Source organism: Haemaphysalis longicornis, unplaced genomic scaffold (genome assembly GCF_048455015.1).
Source record: "Haemaphysalis longicornis isolate Haplotype H1 unplaced genomic scaffold, Haemaphysalis longicornis Haplotype H1 scaffold_10, whole genome shotgun sequence".
In the NCBI taxonomy this organism is placed as follows: Eukaryota; Metazoa; Arthropoda; class Arachnida; order Ixodida; family Ixodidae; genus Haemaphysalis; species Haemaphysalis longicornis.
This window is the reverse complement of record NW_027526204.1, coordinates 153,111,019-153,127,424: the sequence shown is the minus strand read 5'-3', so window position 1 is coordinate 153,127,424 and position 16,406 is coordinate 153,111,019. Positions and strand designations below refer to the sequence as shown.

General features: G+C 46.3%; 1 protein-coding gene across 1 annotated transcript in view; it reads left to right on the top strand.

Moving 5' to 3' along the window:
* The window catches only part of Bma (SCY1-like protein bma), a 158,593-nt gene that overhangs the window by 58,394 nt on the left and 83,793 nt on the right, over positions 1-16,406 (top strand). The window contains exons 4-5 of the mRNA XM_077691753.1: positions 1,492-1,652; positions 12,824-12,971. Of these exons, the coding sequence (XP_077547879.1) occupies positions 1,492-1,652; positions 12,824-12,971 (309 nt within the window). The remainder of the gene's footprint in view (positions 1-1,491; positions 1,653-12,823; positions 12,972-16,406) is intronic.

Below are 16,406 nucleotides of genomic sequence, written 5' to 3'. Positions count from 1 at the left end.
ACCCTAAACCGCCGTCACGAACTCCCCTAAACAAATTCTTCCTACTGCTCCCCTTTCAAGTAAACCCCCTCCCCCCCGCCTCAAAAAAACAAAAAAAACCGAAAATATACTCGATGTAGCTTCTGGACATTGCGACCGTGAGTTTAGTACCCGAGAGTCAGATGGCTCACTCAGTCGGCTGTGACTGTGAGGAGAGGAACTACACCCCCTGCTCGACACGCAACCCGTGATAGGGTACACGTTGCACCTGCGGGCGCCTAGATTAAGTGTGCGCGTTCCGTTCTTTCGTTCAGCTTCTTCGATTTGCCTCTTCGCCGTTATAGCAACAAAGACGAAGTCGTTGTGGCAGCGGAAAAGATGGTCGGGAAAGTCGCGTAAAGCTGCGGTACCTTCAACTCTTACGCGTTAGCATGTGCAGCTTTCCCGCTCATGGCAGTCATTTCAACAGTAATTACTCTGTAGTTATTTAGCGAGATGTAAAATATTTTCGCGCAGCTAATATTTAGGGTCAAAACTTGCTTTGTGCACAGCTTCAAGTCTATCACGTCGCGCGACTAAGCTCCTGGGCCACGGAAACTATCCCATACAAATGCATGGGGAGTAAGATTTGACAGCCAATTACACAACAAATATTTAGAATCATGAAATTCATTCTTGAAGAGTTTTCATCTCCACGTTGGCTTCTTTGTTGATGCCAAATATCACTTTCCTGGAGTTGTTTCGCTAGGTTCCTGAGAGGTCGGAATTTTGAGCGAGAAAGCTGGGGATGTGAGCTTCCTTCATTTTTCCCCTTTTTGCGGCCCCCCCTATCGCGGCGGATTGAAAGTGTACGACTGGACTTCGAGATTCAATTACATCATTGCCGCACAAATGGGGGACGGGGGGGGGGGGACTCCCAATTCTAGATATGTGATGTATTAGTTTCGCATGCACTCTGCTATGCAGAGTTGGCTTTGCATTGCTTACTCTTTTCTTGATGCACTAACGGTTGGTATGGGCACCGACATGGGTATAAAAGCCGCAACAAAATGGGTATGTTCCGGGACCTGCGGCGCAGATTAACGTTATCTCCGTGCAGATCTGCCGTGGCAGTTTCTTTTCACACCATTCGTCCATGTTTCCATCAGCTACGTGTTATGAGTGTCAAACATATTGTTAAGTGTTTAAGGGTTAGCCCACGTCCAGCGATGTTAATTTTTTTCCGATCGAGTAGTTTTTTAGCCAAAGAGTGTGGAAGTCAGGTCAGGAAACTAAGGCTGAAATCAATGCGTTGACTATTTGTGGATAGTGGTGCTGCATTTGTGGCTGCCGTGTCTTCATCCGAAGGGGCTGTATCCCTTCCCTCATCCCGCTTCTCGCCAGCAATGCTCACCCCGTGCAATGCTGCTGGCGCGGCGGTTACAAAAGCGATCAGCCAGCGCGATATAGCGGAGCGACGGGGCCCGTAAGTGCGGCGCTGTCCATTAATTAGGGCGTGTGCGTGCGCTGCAGGAGGCGTCGGTGTTCGTGTTCGAGAAGCGCGTGGCCGAAAAGCTGCACAAGCCCAAGCGCAAGGAGACGGTGACCGAGATCCTCCGGTTCAGCGTGAGGCAGCTGGACCGCTTCAAGCACCCCAAATTGCTCACCATCTACCACCCCATCGAGGAGGCCAGGTGGGTCGCTACCCCTTCCCGCCCAACTCGGGGAGGACGCGCTCTCACGCTGCCTTACACGCTGCTCTCGCACACCAAAGCAGCCTAGAGGTGCGTTAGAGGAGAGGGCGGGGTCGATGAACTTAAGGGATTGTTCTCATCAAGCCAGATCTTTCTCGTTTTCTCTTCGGAGAGACAGAGGGAGGAAAAGGGGAAAAGCTGCCCGTTTGCAGCTTGGCGGAGCCCAAGACCCCCCATTTTGTTTTGATGGGTACCGTGTTCAAAGACGCTGTAGTTTTAACGCAGTGTCCTGAGTGCACAGAGTTGTATACGGGAAAGCATTTTCCGACTTGGAAAGAAAAAGCTGGTGGTCCTACATCGTTTGAAGGATTACGCATGGGGTTAAACACAAAGACGCACTTGAAAGAAGAACACGCACGAACTTATCGTAAAGACTGCCCACTGTTGTCTTTGCACAGTCGTAAAATTGTCAGTCCCCAGTCTCTATACGACGTGTGTGTTTTTCTTTGTAGTCGGCCTTTGTGGTTAACCCCGAGCGTAATCCTTGAAACAAGGTTTAGTCGATGATGGCGATGCAGGCTGAGAAATACTTGACGAGGACAATTCTTGTGTTTGTTTTGATGGTATATATGTTCACCTTTTCCAATGAAACCTTCAGTTAATTGTCAGCGCTGTGTCTGCGTTCCTTCCTTACGCCCTGTTACTAAGCGCTGTACATGAAGAATGAGACATACTTGCCGTTTCCGTCGGCAGCTGTATTACACGCCTGAGTTGTTTTCTAATTTTTTTCCAACCTTTTTCCCCGGTAGTAACATTAAAGCACATCAAGCAACGATGAACTGGCGTGATTTTGAGTGACAAAATTAAGCTTTAACAGGCACATGATTTCAACGAAGCAACGGGATAAAACAACAGCCGTGCTCTTAGTCAAAGCGGGCAAAACATAGCTGAATTCTCGATCATATAAAATAAAAACAAGTTGGGTTTTAATCGTAGACACAATGTCGCTAATTTAGGACGCTTGCCCATGTATTGGATTAACAATAATTGCGCTTTAAAACGTAATTTCTCTTCATAGTGCCTACCCTGTAAATATTTTATACGTGACGTTGTTGACAAGCAGCATATAATTTATTCTTCAGGGTGGTAAGTCATTCCTTTCCAAAATAAACATCTGTTAACTAAAATAGTTCAGAATGTCTCACCGGTCAAGCCAATATTATCTTGTAGTAGATGCTGTCGGGAAACCGCCTTATAGTACACCACTCGGGTTTGTTCGCGGCCGGTTGCTTGCTAAGGAACAGAACAAAAAAAAAAAAAAAACACCAAGACCACTGAGCAAGCTAGCACTTATAGATCGAAGTCCTGCGTTCATATTGCAAGACGTCGACAAGACAGTTTCTTGTCTCGCAGTTTAATACCTTTTTAAGAAATCGAAACATTTAAGATAAAACCAGCTATTAGCAAATTCACAAACTAAACCCACAGAATTCAATGTAAGTGGCCGCGAAAGCAGTCAATGAAGGTTTGTAGTGTCGTTGACGCGATTATAGTTATGCGCCAATTAACGGAAGTGTTTCTGTGAACATCGCGAACCGCATTGCTGGACCACTTTTCTTCGTAATTCAGATTTCTGAAGGCGCCCTACCAAAAATCTTCCTTGAGACGTAATAAATCACCCTTAATTGTTAAAAATTCAAATAAGTTAAATATGAATAAATGAAATCGGCGGATGAAAAGCTAACGTTAAACCTGACGTTGCCAACGGCACGTCCTTTCCGTTGAAGCACTTCGTCACGCGGCACCGGATCCAATCGCGCTGGTCTTGATAAAGGGGCGTACGTTGAAGATGTCACGGCACTCGGCGAGCCGATTTCTCTGTCTCGTTCGGTTCGCATCTGCCCCCTCCCCCCTCTCTATAGCCATACGCGAAAAGAACGCATTCCTCAAAGCGCCGGCCCAGGTTGGGTCAACCCTGCGATCCCTGCCGGAATATCAATACGAATGCACGGCGAACGTTTGCGAGATGAACTATATTCGCTGCGTGAGCTGAGTGCTCCCACCGTCATCGTGCCCGTAATTGCGGAATCGAGCGCACGCGCTTCCTCGTCCCCCTTTCCTCTCGTTTTACGCCTTTTTTTTTTTTTTTTTCGTTTGTGTTCTGCAAGATGAAGCATGTCTCTCCTCTCGCGTTCTGCCTCTCCGCCGCCATCGAACGGCCTTCGTTCCTTCACTGCTGTCATCCTTTATTACGCCCTTAGTGCCTAGGCGGAGGGGATGTGTGCAGCTCGCTCAATGAGATTTTATTTTGCGAGTATTGGAAATCGCGTCATTTGTTTTGTTCTTGCGTGAGCCTCCAGCGAGACGTCATTTCGGAAAGCAGAGATTCGCTGAACAGCAAATGAAAGACTCATCTCGCGCCACAAGTGCGAACGCTCACGCACCGAGAGCTGGAACAGCTTTGAACGCGGAGAGGCTGTCACAAAACTAGGATAGCGGTGACGGCCGTGCTTATGTGTTCACAACTGAAAGAATCGATCGGGGCATGTTGAACTCTGCATACAAAGTTTTTTTTGTAAATTTATTTCTTTATTGGCAGCGAAATGCCAGAATATCGCGAAACATTCGATTATAGATGGGGTGGGTCTTTCTCTTTTCAGCATTTACATTTGTTTATAGAAACAATATTTGAAGGTTTGAGCAAGAATAAATGAAAACGCACGATTATTAACGACAAAAAGAGTTGCGGCACCACTAAACCGAAGGATTTCTCAAATGATGCGTGGCAGCCACAATAAAGCACGTAGGCCCACTTGTAGGCTTCTATATGGAAAAATAACATGAGGCACCGCATTACATTTCGTGTAAATCTGTAATGGCCGACTGATGTACCATGCTATTTTAGTTGGCCTCAAGTGATTAAGGCACCCTCCGTGCTGGCTGGGCATTGTGTTGACCTGGGTTGAGTCCTTTGTTGTCACAGCTATGAGAGACGTAGAAAACAATGATCTCAGAATCGACAATGATGAAGGCATTTCACAAACATTACTTCTAGAATGTTTACTTTTGCCAGAAGCAGAAAATTGAAGTAAACATCTTAGCCACAACACATGTTCAGCATGCTCAATGCAGGAATTAGTTGTTGAGAAATTCTGAATTACGTTGATGTGTAAACGCGCACAGAGCGCCCTCACACAGCTAGGAGGCAGCAACTGGGCTTGCTGCAACAATTATAGGCGTACAGAACAAAGGTGTCACTGGTGCGCTTAGTCCTGCGACTATTGGCATTAATCTAACCTAGAAAGGTTCTGCTGAGCATTGTCTAATATCAAATCGTCGTACAGCCGCCTTGGTCCACTCAACATTCCGAAGTTTCAGAGGGGAAGTAAGCTGATCACCCTGTGCTGAAGGAACAACTCGCCTTTTTGGTCATGGCGACTCTGCGTTTTAATGTTTCATTTTATAAAGCATCAGTGTCGTTTTGCATTCCTTGTGCTCCAGTCTGAATTTCTTGTTAGGAAAGTATGCATAAGTTATCAGACAACCAAATTTCTTAACTTTATGCTCTAGTTATTGTTTACTTCTGGGGGTAACTATGACTCCCGTGAGGTAGGAAAAGAGCACAAATTTGAAGCAACAAAGGTAGGACTAGAATAGAAGGGCCCTCCTGAACGAGGAGGGAGCGAGTCTTACAGGACGCAATACAGGACGAAAGCCGAGGTAATGTTTTGCTTGCCAACGACAAGTGGCAATGGCGACAACGCCTACGACTCAAACGGCCGCGAAAAGCTATAGCAGCACCACAAAAAGGAGGAAACAAGGAGATGGCAGAAGGAACATGCCTGAGGCGTCAAGGTGGGCTGAAAAATCGACGGCAGGAATGCCGGCAGAGAACGCGTCTCGTGCGATTCAGGCTTTGTCAGCTTCGAATACCTTGAGCAACCCATGGAGCAATCTCAAGTTGCGTCTGCTTTTAGGCATCCGTCCAGAGATAAAAAGCCACAGGGCTTGCTCATTTTGTTTCTCCACTTGTGCCATTTAATGTTAGCGCAGAAGGGAAGTGCAGGGGCAGTGTATTATGCGTGTGCAAAAAAAAGACTAGAAGAAAGAAGCGCAAGGTGGTTCGCTGCCTCCATCCGCATGCGTGGTGTCGGATATTAGCAGCATCGTCGTTCTACCCGAGCTCTCTCATATCCTGGCCAGAGGAGCCGAACGCAAGCTGGCATGAAGTGCAAATACAGAGTGCAAGAGAGGAGCTCCTTTCCTGCTCTGTACCCGAAGCGGACTCACTACTACGCTACAGGCCGCAATATGAGGCCGCAGGGTCGCAACTCCGTTCTTATAAGAAAAAAAAAAAACGAAGAAGGTATTGGCTAACCTTAGGAACAGGTATGAAAGGTAGACGAACAAAGGTGCACTGGGGGTCGGCTGACGACGCTCGATGAGTAAGCAGGCCAGCATCCAGAGAGCTCGAGGGGCGGACACCTGAAAGGTCGTATATATCTTAAGACGACCGCGCCGCTGGATTGGTGCTTGTTTTGCCATCTTCCTCCCTCAACACGCAGGACCGGGCAGATCGCATCCTTCTGCCACCTGGATATCTTCTATTTGTTTCGCTTTTTGGGGGGTTTTCTTCTTATGCCCGGCTTCCCTTTGGGACGTGAGAACGAGAAAACGGTATGTGCGGTCGAGAGAAATATCTCGCAATAACGCCCGCCTCCCGAGCCGGGGACCTCTTCGATGGGAACCGAGCGTCTGGACCCTATCCCGACCTTCTCCTACAATCTCTCAAGTCAGGTGTACTTCTTTTTTTTTTTTGGGGTCTTTCGTCTCCGCGCTCCTCGTGTGAACGTTCAAACAACACTCATCTTGTGATTGAGAAACGTATTTCCTGTTGACGCCCTCTGGCGGCGAGCCTGCGTTTTTTCTAGCCTATACTCCCCAGTTCTTCCTCTCTACTTCGGTTTTTATATAGCTTCAAACGCCCCAACCATATAAAAAGAATTTGAACATTGGCGAGAAAAATCTGCCTGAAGCTTTTTGTAGCGTACGTTATGCAGCAATGTCGGTATTTATAAGAGTAATATTGATTTTTTTATTCCTTTACACATAAGTTTTCTTTTAAGCTCCATGATAGTGCTTGATCTTATCTAGGTATCCTGGCAAAAATAACACTGCGATGGGCCGCTAAGACATCGCTACTATTACCCCAAGCTTCTTTACTTGTCTTAATAAGCGTATTAACCGTAGGGTTGTAAAACATTTGTTATTTCCGTCTTTGGCAACACGCGGCCACCACGGGAGTATGGTTAGTGGAAACGGCTGCATTCCGTGTTTTATCAAAACTACCCCTAGACTAATAATATGACGTGAAACTGTTCAAACGGCTACATAACCTTGGGGAGTTTTATGACAGGAGGTATCATGGATAAGCACCAGTTGCAGCTTTGACATGCTTCCCTACGCCATTCCAGCAGAATCACCAATTCCACTGTGAAGCGGAAACATGTGTTTGTAAGCTAGGTTAAGGCCTTTCCGAGTTTCATTGGGCTACATTAGGGAGAGGTATGGTCAATCGCAAATTGTAAACAAGCCTGGTTTGTTGCGCTCGTTTGGACTGCGCTCCGGGCAAGTGTTCTGTGTAGCGAACCCCTAAAAAATGTCTATATAGCATCAAGTCAGTGCTTAACAGAGAGGCCGTCTTTAAAATTGCTCGATGGGTAATGTTTTTTAGGGATACACGGGATCCTGCGAAGGTATTATTGTAGGCCTTTGGTCCTTCCTTGCGCCCTTATATCAGACTTCTTATATTAGACTTGAAAACATGTTGCCAACCATTCAATTGTTTATAGTAGTGAAGTTGACTATAAAGAGCACTGTGTATGCAGCTGCACAGGAACACACGGAGTCTCATGGAGATATTTCTAAAAGCCGGAATGGCGTCATACTTCGATATCAGGCTGCTTATACTGAGCCTAAAAATCTTTTTCTACCAATACATGTTTGCACACTATTGGAGCTGATTCAAAGGGGTTCAATGTATAGTGTTTTAGGGGGACATGGGATCGCAGAGTGGTATTTAATATAAAGTGCTGGCACCTTCATGCTTTGATATGAGATTCCTTATATTTATGACCCTAGACACGGCCTTCTAGGAATGAATTTATTTGTAGCAGTTAGGACACCTTTACGGGCCTCGTGAAAAGCGGAGCTGCTTACGAATTTTTCCTCCAATTTCTTTCTACTTGCGTGTTACCGCAAACTTTTTTACAGCCTCAACTCCAGGGAATCGAGTTAACCTAGCTTCGTTACGCACACTGCAGTCAGCGACAGTTGTTTAGACATTTCTTCCCGAACATTCGCAAAAATATACGCTGTAGTCTACAGCACCACCACTGTTATTTATTGTAAATGAAAAAAAAATATTGCCTGTTTTTTTGCCAACTTTTCAAATTTTGTTGTTCTCCAGCTTACACTCGTGTTGTTTTTGATCTTACCTTTCTTTTCCCACGCGTCCCATCATTATCCTCCGCTTTTGTTGATGTCCCCTCCCGTGTGCTTCTTTTCGTCGTCCTAGCCATTTTTCTCATCCTCCGAAACCCATTTCGGCACTCGTTTTGGGTCGGCTTTCATTCTCTCCTGCCTCTTCTTTCAGCTCTTATCTCTCGCGGCACTACGGAGGTTGTTTCGTACACACCAGCGTATGCGCATGGGTGGAGGAGGGAGCCCCGTTTCCCTCTCCGTCGCTCAGCTTTCGCTGCTGGCACCACGCATAGGTCATATTCGACAGGATGGCTATCCTGCCTGGCCACGAGGCATGCCCTGGCTTCTTCACGAAATGGAACTGCGTCGCGCTCCTGTAATGCCGTATTGGCCCAGTTTTAAGCAGCTTGCTTGGTGTCTCGCCGGTAAATAACCTTGTGAAATATGAAGGTGCTGAGAAACGCGGGAGTAGCGCCGCGCCAGTATATCTTTCGCTTCAATCAAATTAATGAAGACGCAGAGTTTTTAGGATAGCCAGCGATAAATAAGAAAGAAAGAGATGAATGCGCTGTCATTTGAGACTGCAAATGAGGAGACAACAGCACCGGGAGCAAGGGCCTCACCAACCTCACTAACCCTTGATTATACGAGATAAGAATAAGAAAAAAAAAAACTATGAAGAGCGGAAATGTTATATAAGTTGAGAAAAATCAGGAAAATGAGTGACTTGTACCTTCGCGCCTTGTAATGCTTAAAAAGAACTGCGTCAATAAAATATAGACATGCTATTTTTCTCATTATTCCTGATGTAATATTTAAAATTATACTTTTTTATGCATGAGTCAAGCAGTCATTAGTACGCAGGGTGCGAAGACAATTACATTCGTAGGAAACCGTAATTTTCCCTTGCATCAAGCAAACTTTTGTGCGCAGTAATACCGTGAATAGGAGTTTTTCATGGGCGTGCGAACAGAAATCGGTGGTTGGCCGGAGGGCTAGGTCTTCTAAAAATACAAAAAAAAAAAATGCCCAACGACTCAGCGGCTTCATCTGTTCTATAGCCTCCACTGAGTTTTCATTTTCACTCTGTCATCTCTGTTTTCTATCTTAAGGTAGACTGGAAGTTTCAGCCAGTTGATTCAGACTTGGAAACTTGGAAACAGCACCACCAATGAGGGACCAGACAAAGGAAGATACACTCACATCGCTGTGTCCGTATCTTTCTTTGTCTGGTCATTCGTCAGTGGCGCTCCTTTTAATTTTCCATTTTAAACGGCAGTTGGAATGCCGAAAGAAGGGCATTGTTAATTTTATACCACGTAGCTACCTATGTGCCCCTCCTAACTTTGTATTTTTTTAGGTGAGGGGCTGGCATTTCTTTTATCCCTACTTCCAAGTCATTTTCCGCTGCAGCCATGCCTATCTTCCTGCTGTCAAATACCAAAAGTTCCCCAGTGGTGGTAAATGACCTGGAACATCGGACGAATGCACCTGTTCTTTAGCAAGTACTTCTTTGCTCCATACCGCTCTTTTGAGGTTCGGTCATTCTTCAAGTCGTAAAATGTAGACATGCTTACGCTTGCGAAGCTTCGTGTTTACACTTTCGAGTCACAATTGCGGTTTCAACAGAACGTCTCATTCACGGCGCATTGTTGTGGCGGTGCTGGCTCGTCCCCTAAGCGGAGGACACGTTTAACTGCTGCTTCATGCACTCCGCGAGAGGGGCTGGGGACGCTGCAATAGCAGTACATATGCGAAGAAATTGAATACAGTATTGTTAAGACAAAATAGTAATTCGGGCACAATCCCGCACTATAATTCGCTAAATAATAAACGGAAAAACAAATGATAAAACTAGATGAATGGTATCCGCAGTTCTTTAAACGAAGTAGTATCGCACATAGTGGCAGCTGGGTTTAGAGATTCATAATTTCAAAGCTCAATAGCACAAGTAAGCGTGGTATGGTGCTTTCAGCGCATGAATAAATAAATAATTTCGCCAGAAAATTGCCGGTGGTGTGGTGCCCATTTGGTCTCCTCAGGGTAACACCAAACAGTTAACTGAACGCGGCAGAATTTAATCTCACCTCCGGCGGATATTTTTCTCCATTACATGACCTATGTAACTGTTCAAAACCTTATTTTTGCACTAGAAATGCGAACCCCATTTCATTTTTCTTTCTACACCATTGAAAGATAACTTTCCTATATCGTGCAACGAACCCCTTACTGCGGCTGTGCGTGTGCGTCTGTGCGTGCGTGTATGTGTACGGGAGGTTGTGCGGGCATGCGTGCTTGTGTGCGTGTGTGCGCGCGTGTCTGTGCGTGCGGGCGTGTGTGTGTGTGTGTTTTCATGCTTGTGTGTTTGTGCACATATTTTTGTCTGTGTGTGTGTATGTGTGCGTGTGTGAGAAAAAGACACAGGCCCGGTCTGACATACTCACCAAGAAGCTGGGAATAAAAGGATACACCGAAGTCCCCCCCCCCCCCTTGTAATTGAACAGACAAAAAACAAATGTGAAATGTACAGCCAGGAAGAAAAGTTATGGGTGAAAACAAAAAAATAGAAAAAATTGACAAATGTGCAACAACTTGAAATCTTCTCGTGGCTTGCCGGACAACCAACTTTTCCCGCCATGAAAAGGTAGACGGCTGACCCGAACGAACGGCTCACACTACAGCGCCTCTCAGCTCTAAATGAAAAGACGACGCAAGTTCGAAAGCTATAGAGGGGAGCCGGCGAGTGCTAGATTCGAGATACAGTCATGTCTCGTTAATATGAACGACTCCGTTCCCCAGAAAAATCGTCCATAATCTGAGTCATCCAGAATAACGAATCAAGTTCGAAAACACCAATATTAAGGACTAATCGTTCCAGAAAATAACACGGTTTATTCAGACAAAAATACGTGGAGATATGGGTTTGCACTGATACCTTCGATCCTACTGTAGTGTTGAGAAAGTGCACCACGTCGGCTTCTTGAAGTGCGCTTTCTGCATGTCCCTTCTGTTCAAGGTATGCGGTAGCCATCTCACAGCCACAGTGAGCTTCACGTTGAGTAATCATTTGTCTGCCTTCTTCATCGGCTGCTTCTGTCGGCGCCGAGCTTTCTTTGAGTTGATGTGACTGTTGCGCAGATCCGCCGATAATCTCCAGAATCTGCTTGTTTCACAGGGTCCTAGGCTTTAGTCTCTTCCTATACTTAAAAGAAGGCCAATGCTTCTTCATCTGTGTTTTTTTGCAAGCAGCTGTCGAAGATCTTCAAGAAGTGCCGCGAGAGGAAGGTCATCTTTCGTATAGTCCTCTTACATAGCAGAGTTGTCGCTAAGAATACCTGCGCGCCGCCAACAATTCACCATTTCTTGATGCGTCCACTTCCACGCCCCTTGTCTATAATAACGAGACAAAAATGCATGCATTTAACCGTTTCGTCGGCAAAGTCGCCGTCCATAGTCCGGACTGCGGGTTTCTATATTAACGGGGCAGAACTGCATGGCGAGAGGCCAGTCGCCTCGAATTTCGTCCATATTGCGGGGTTTTCATATTAACGAGGTTCGTATTAACGAGACATGACTGTACTTTCGCGCATTCAAGAAAAGGTTGTGATTTTTCGAAATCCGTGATCATCTTATGCCTCTCTCGCGAACTTGATGCTCGGCCTTATGCGTACACCTTGCTCCGGTTGTAGAAGACCACGCTCCTTGCACTGGCTCTCACACCGCGTCAAACATGCTTTGCGTCAATATGCTTTACAAACTTGAAAAGTGTGGCACAGGAGCTCACGTAAAAATATCGGAGATCGCCCACTTTGGCCTGATGTTGATGCTGGTCTATGTAAAATCCGTTTTCTAAAGACTGTCAATGCGCGCCAACGAGACGGTGCAAGGACACTCCAGGGGCGAATTCTCTAAACACGCAAAAATACGGCGGTAGCTTTACACCTATTCCAGAATTCATCCGGAGAATAAAGGGAGCAAACCGAAGGCATCATATGCCCGAAATGTAGATTCGTGAGCGGCACTTCGTCAAATGTAACGATAACACGAATGTGTCGTATTGTCACACCTAACGAAGCCGTGTGGTACATATGGCGGATAAAACACAGTTGCGTATAGGTTCACTCACAAGCCCACTGAAACCAACAGCCGCGTGGCACGATTTTAAATGAAAGCGTTAAAATTTAAAATCGAGGCCAAAGGCTAATTAGGATACATTTTTATGTTTGTTTTCTTAAGAAAGAAAACAGCGGCCAGTCGCTTCTGTTAAGATGGGTTAACTGCTAACACGATTATAAATTTTAAGTCATTTCATAATATGTAACGAGTTTTATTTTAGCCCAGTTCGTATCCCTAAAACTATAACCACCCAAAGTTAGTCACACGCTCGGAAGGAAATATGGGCACCGTAAGGGCAGGAATTCGCGAAAAGACAACCTCAAAGAGTCGTCGACAATTTCAAACGTCAATCTCGAGTGCACAGTTTTCGGAAGTATAAGTAGGTGCACTCCGGCTGAATAGGCCGTAAATGAACAAAATAACTTGTGGGCATTATGTTCTGTTCATAAAAACCTTTGTTTCAGCAGCCGGAGATAGTGCAGAGTAACGCCGTAAGAAAGTTGCATCGGTGAGGCATTTGATTTAAGATCCCCTGACGAGCGTTGAGAGATGTGTGTCATCTTTCCTCCCAGTGAAACCCTGGCGTTCGCCACGGAGCCTGTTCTGGGCAGCCTGGCCAACATCCTGAATTGCCTCGAAGATCGCCTCCCTCAATGCCTGCCACAAGAAGTCAGGGACTACCAGTTCCTCGATATCGAAATCAAGTACGGACTCCTACAGGTGAGCATGGTTTTATCAAATTCGTCACAAACGTCGACGAGGGAAGCAACACGGTTATCACTGATTTTATTGTGCGCGGCACGAAACTAAAATTTCAGCTTGTTTGACAGTCGTTTGAGTTATCAACATACATTTTTTATAACCTTTATTTTCTGCTTAACTCTGCGTATGGTTCAACTTTGAAACATTAGTTTCCTATAACTCGAGGACAGTGGAACCCCACCCCGGTGATGCGTCCCCCGGACTTACGACGACCCGGTCTTACGACGGATCACTGTGGTCCCGGCAGACTACCCATAGAAACAATGCATTAAAACCCCTATGATATGACGGTCGGGTGCACGCGGTCCGCTTCATACGACGGACCCTGGTGCGAATAAACCGGCGTTTTTCCGATATTTTGCGCCGCTTCACCACCTCGTCCCCACCATCTCTATTCTTTACCCCCATTTGACGCTGTTTGATGTGCAAAGGTCCGCAGGCGGGTCAGACCACTGGCTGAACAGACGAAAGCAACCAGGCGGGAAATCTTGAGCGGGAGTTAACTGCGACGGCTCCACGCGGCAGCAGTACGCCAACGCGCCAACCGCAAGAAGTCGAAGTTCAGGTGACAGACGGATCGTAAATTTCAAGCACCCGTCGAGCTTCCGACGAATGTGAAAACACACGCGACGCAATCCCACGGTGATGACCGAACCGCCGCTTCCCCCGCCCACTCGATCCAAGTTTCTTCATTTCAAAACGCGCCCTATATCTCTGCTCTCTGCTTATCAGTTTCTTTCAAAGTCGCGTTGTCACTCCGATCGTTTCTTTGCTAGAGTGCCTCAATTCACGTGGGTCCGCAGCAAAGGTGGAGACACGTACGTAGCCGTTGGCACTGCCATTTCAGGTCACTCGCTGGCCGCCGCATCTGTAGCAAGGCCGCGTTATAATTTTCGCCGCAACACGGTTTACTCGCCAAGTTCCAATCATCTTATCTATTTCGCGTTGCTGGGTCTGGTAGGAAATGTAAACAGCCATGTGTTCAGCACTTTGACCCAATAGCAACGGCACTGGACCGTTCAAAGGGTGTCTCCCCCATGTACGGCAATGCCGTTATTTTTACATCTCCGCCTTGTACTATCGTTTGTTTCGCTTGGCCCTGGCAGTTTCACACTTGCCTTCTCCCCTCTCAATTTGCTTGATCACGTCGGTCTTATCTCTCGCGCGCAAGGCGCGAGCCGGCGGGCTAGTGGAGAAGGGCGCACAACACAACCGTGCCTTCATTTTCAAACTTGTGATTTTAGCTATAGGTTCGCAAATAACGCGAGAACGCGCTAAATATAGTAGTTTAAATACGTTTTTAGCCCACCTGTCCCGTAAAAACGTCCACTAGGCCGGCATTTACCAGCACCCCGGTCATACGACGCTTTCTCGCGGTCCCTTGAAAGTCGTATTATCGGGGTCCCGCTGTATATATAAAACACTATTGATGTGAGAATTACGTTCTGCCGTTGTTCCTACGTCATCCGACCCTAAATGTAATTTTGCACATACTAGTATCACGAAGCTGCATAAGAAACCGGAACCGAGCGTCGCTGACACTGTCTTGATTATGTACGTACGGAAGAATGTATAGTTTTAAGGAGAAATTTTGGCACACAATGCCCCACCAAACGTGTGGCTTATTAATAAGTCTCGGCAAAGGATTTTAATTAACCGAAAGTTTCATCAGCAACGTATACATTTGACAGCGTTGCTGTAGTACTATCTGCGAGGATCGACTGAGTGTTGCATTTAAGACAGTTTCGGCGTTCCAGGGAAGAATGAAACTTCCATCGGTCCCATATTGGTCTTCTGCTACTTATACTATACTATCAAAAATGTATGCGAGTAAATATGCAAGGTGCGTGTATGAGCCAAACAACTAACGGTTCCATTCCGTGCAAAACTAGGCACGGCAAATCAATCTGACGATCCCACGCGCACACAGCATAAACATGCCTGAGCAACTTACAAGAGCTCGGACACCAGGTTCAATCGCTCACACATTCTTTCGCGGTCTTGTGGGCGAATGGCTTTTTATAACAAACAAAAAAAACTAGCATTATTCGTTAAAACTTCTTGCAATAAAAAAGCTAGGAAAACGTTCTGCATGGTTATGAATAACTTGCAATTAAGCTCTTTTTTTCTATTTGAGGAGGTCGTTCAACCGAGTGCATCGGAGCGGGTGTGTCGGAACGTCAAAATAAATTGTGAGTGTGAGATGCAAACCAATGTACCATGACGCCTGATCGACAGAAAACAGTCCGAAAAATGTATTACGGAGCAAGTGGACCAGAAGTAAAGAGCCCCCAAGGCGAGCTCTTATCTCCTGGTGCGGTTCATAAACGCAGGTGCAATTCAAGAAACCGTGTTATAGGTAGTTCCGACAGCGTGCGCGCTCCATATCTTGCTGCAGGCCTTAATTAAAAAAAGCATTTGTGGTTCACCTCCTGAAATATTTTATGCGGCGCACATGCAGAATACTTTTTTCAGTTACACTTTAGGCTTGCAGGCTGGCTTTATACTGATGCCGCCAGCAGGCTCCTTTCGCAGCTAGGCAATCCGCTCGTGCAATGCGGTTCTAAAGGCTCAAAGATCCCCAACGCTACTGCTTTAGGCTGACTTAACTCGTTCTGAAAACGCAAGCAATAAAAAAGATAATTGGAAATGTCTGTCACACAAAAATTGAGTTCCAACTCGCCTTTCTTATTTCCATCACCAGAGCGGAACCTTCGCAGATGGAATGGTCATTTTCGTTACATCGGCACAATGGATGAAGCAGTAGGCTGCTTCCTTTCTCGTAACATTTACTCGCCTCCAACATGAAGCCCTAATTGCATCAGTATTTGCTAGATTAGGAAATGGCCCCTAAAGGGCGGTTAATACAAGGGTTCGCATTAGATCGAGGCGCACAGTGAAAGGAAGTGGTTGCTCTCGCTTAAGAGCAGAGCTGAATGGGGTATAAAAGCAGAAAACGACCAAACACTCTATGCAACTTTTTATCTTCGCCAGGCTATTGTGTAAGGCTCAGCCCTCTTGCAATTAAAGTTGCGCGCGTGATCAATGCAGCAGCGAGAACAAGGTGCACCACTTTCAGCTTTGTGCGGTCTAACACTAGTCGTAACAAGATTCCGTTTAGCTAGTGTGTCCCTAAACGCTAGTGACAACCGATGGCACAGCCCTACGGTTCCCTTGCCAGTAATGCACACATTGTTCAGCAGCGTCGGCAGGCGTGCATAGTGAGGGCACTACTGAATACCCTGAGTATTGGATTAGCCAGGGCTAGCCCTCTTCACTTTCTCTGCCACAAAGCCCTCGGAAACTATTCAAGCGCGTCTCAGCCTTCCTTGCAGCGGGAACCATTCAAGCAGTGCGCCAGCGACCCAGCTAAACACAGCGTCGTATACCCTC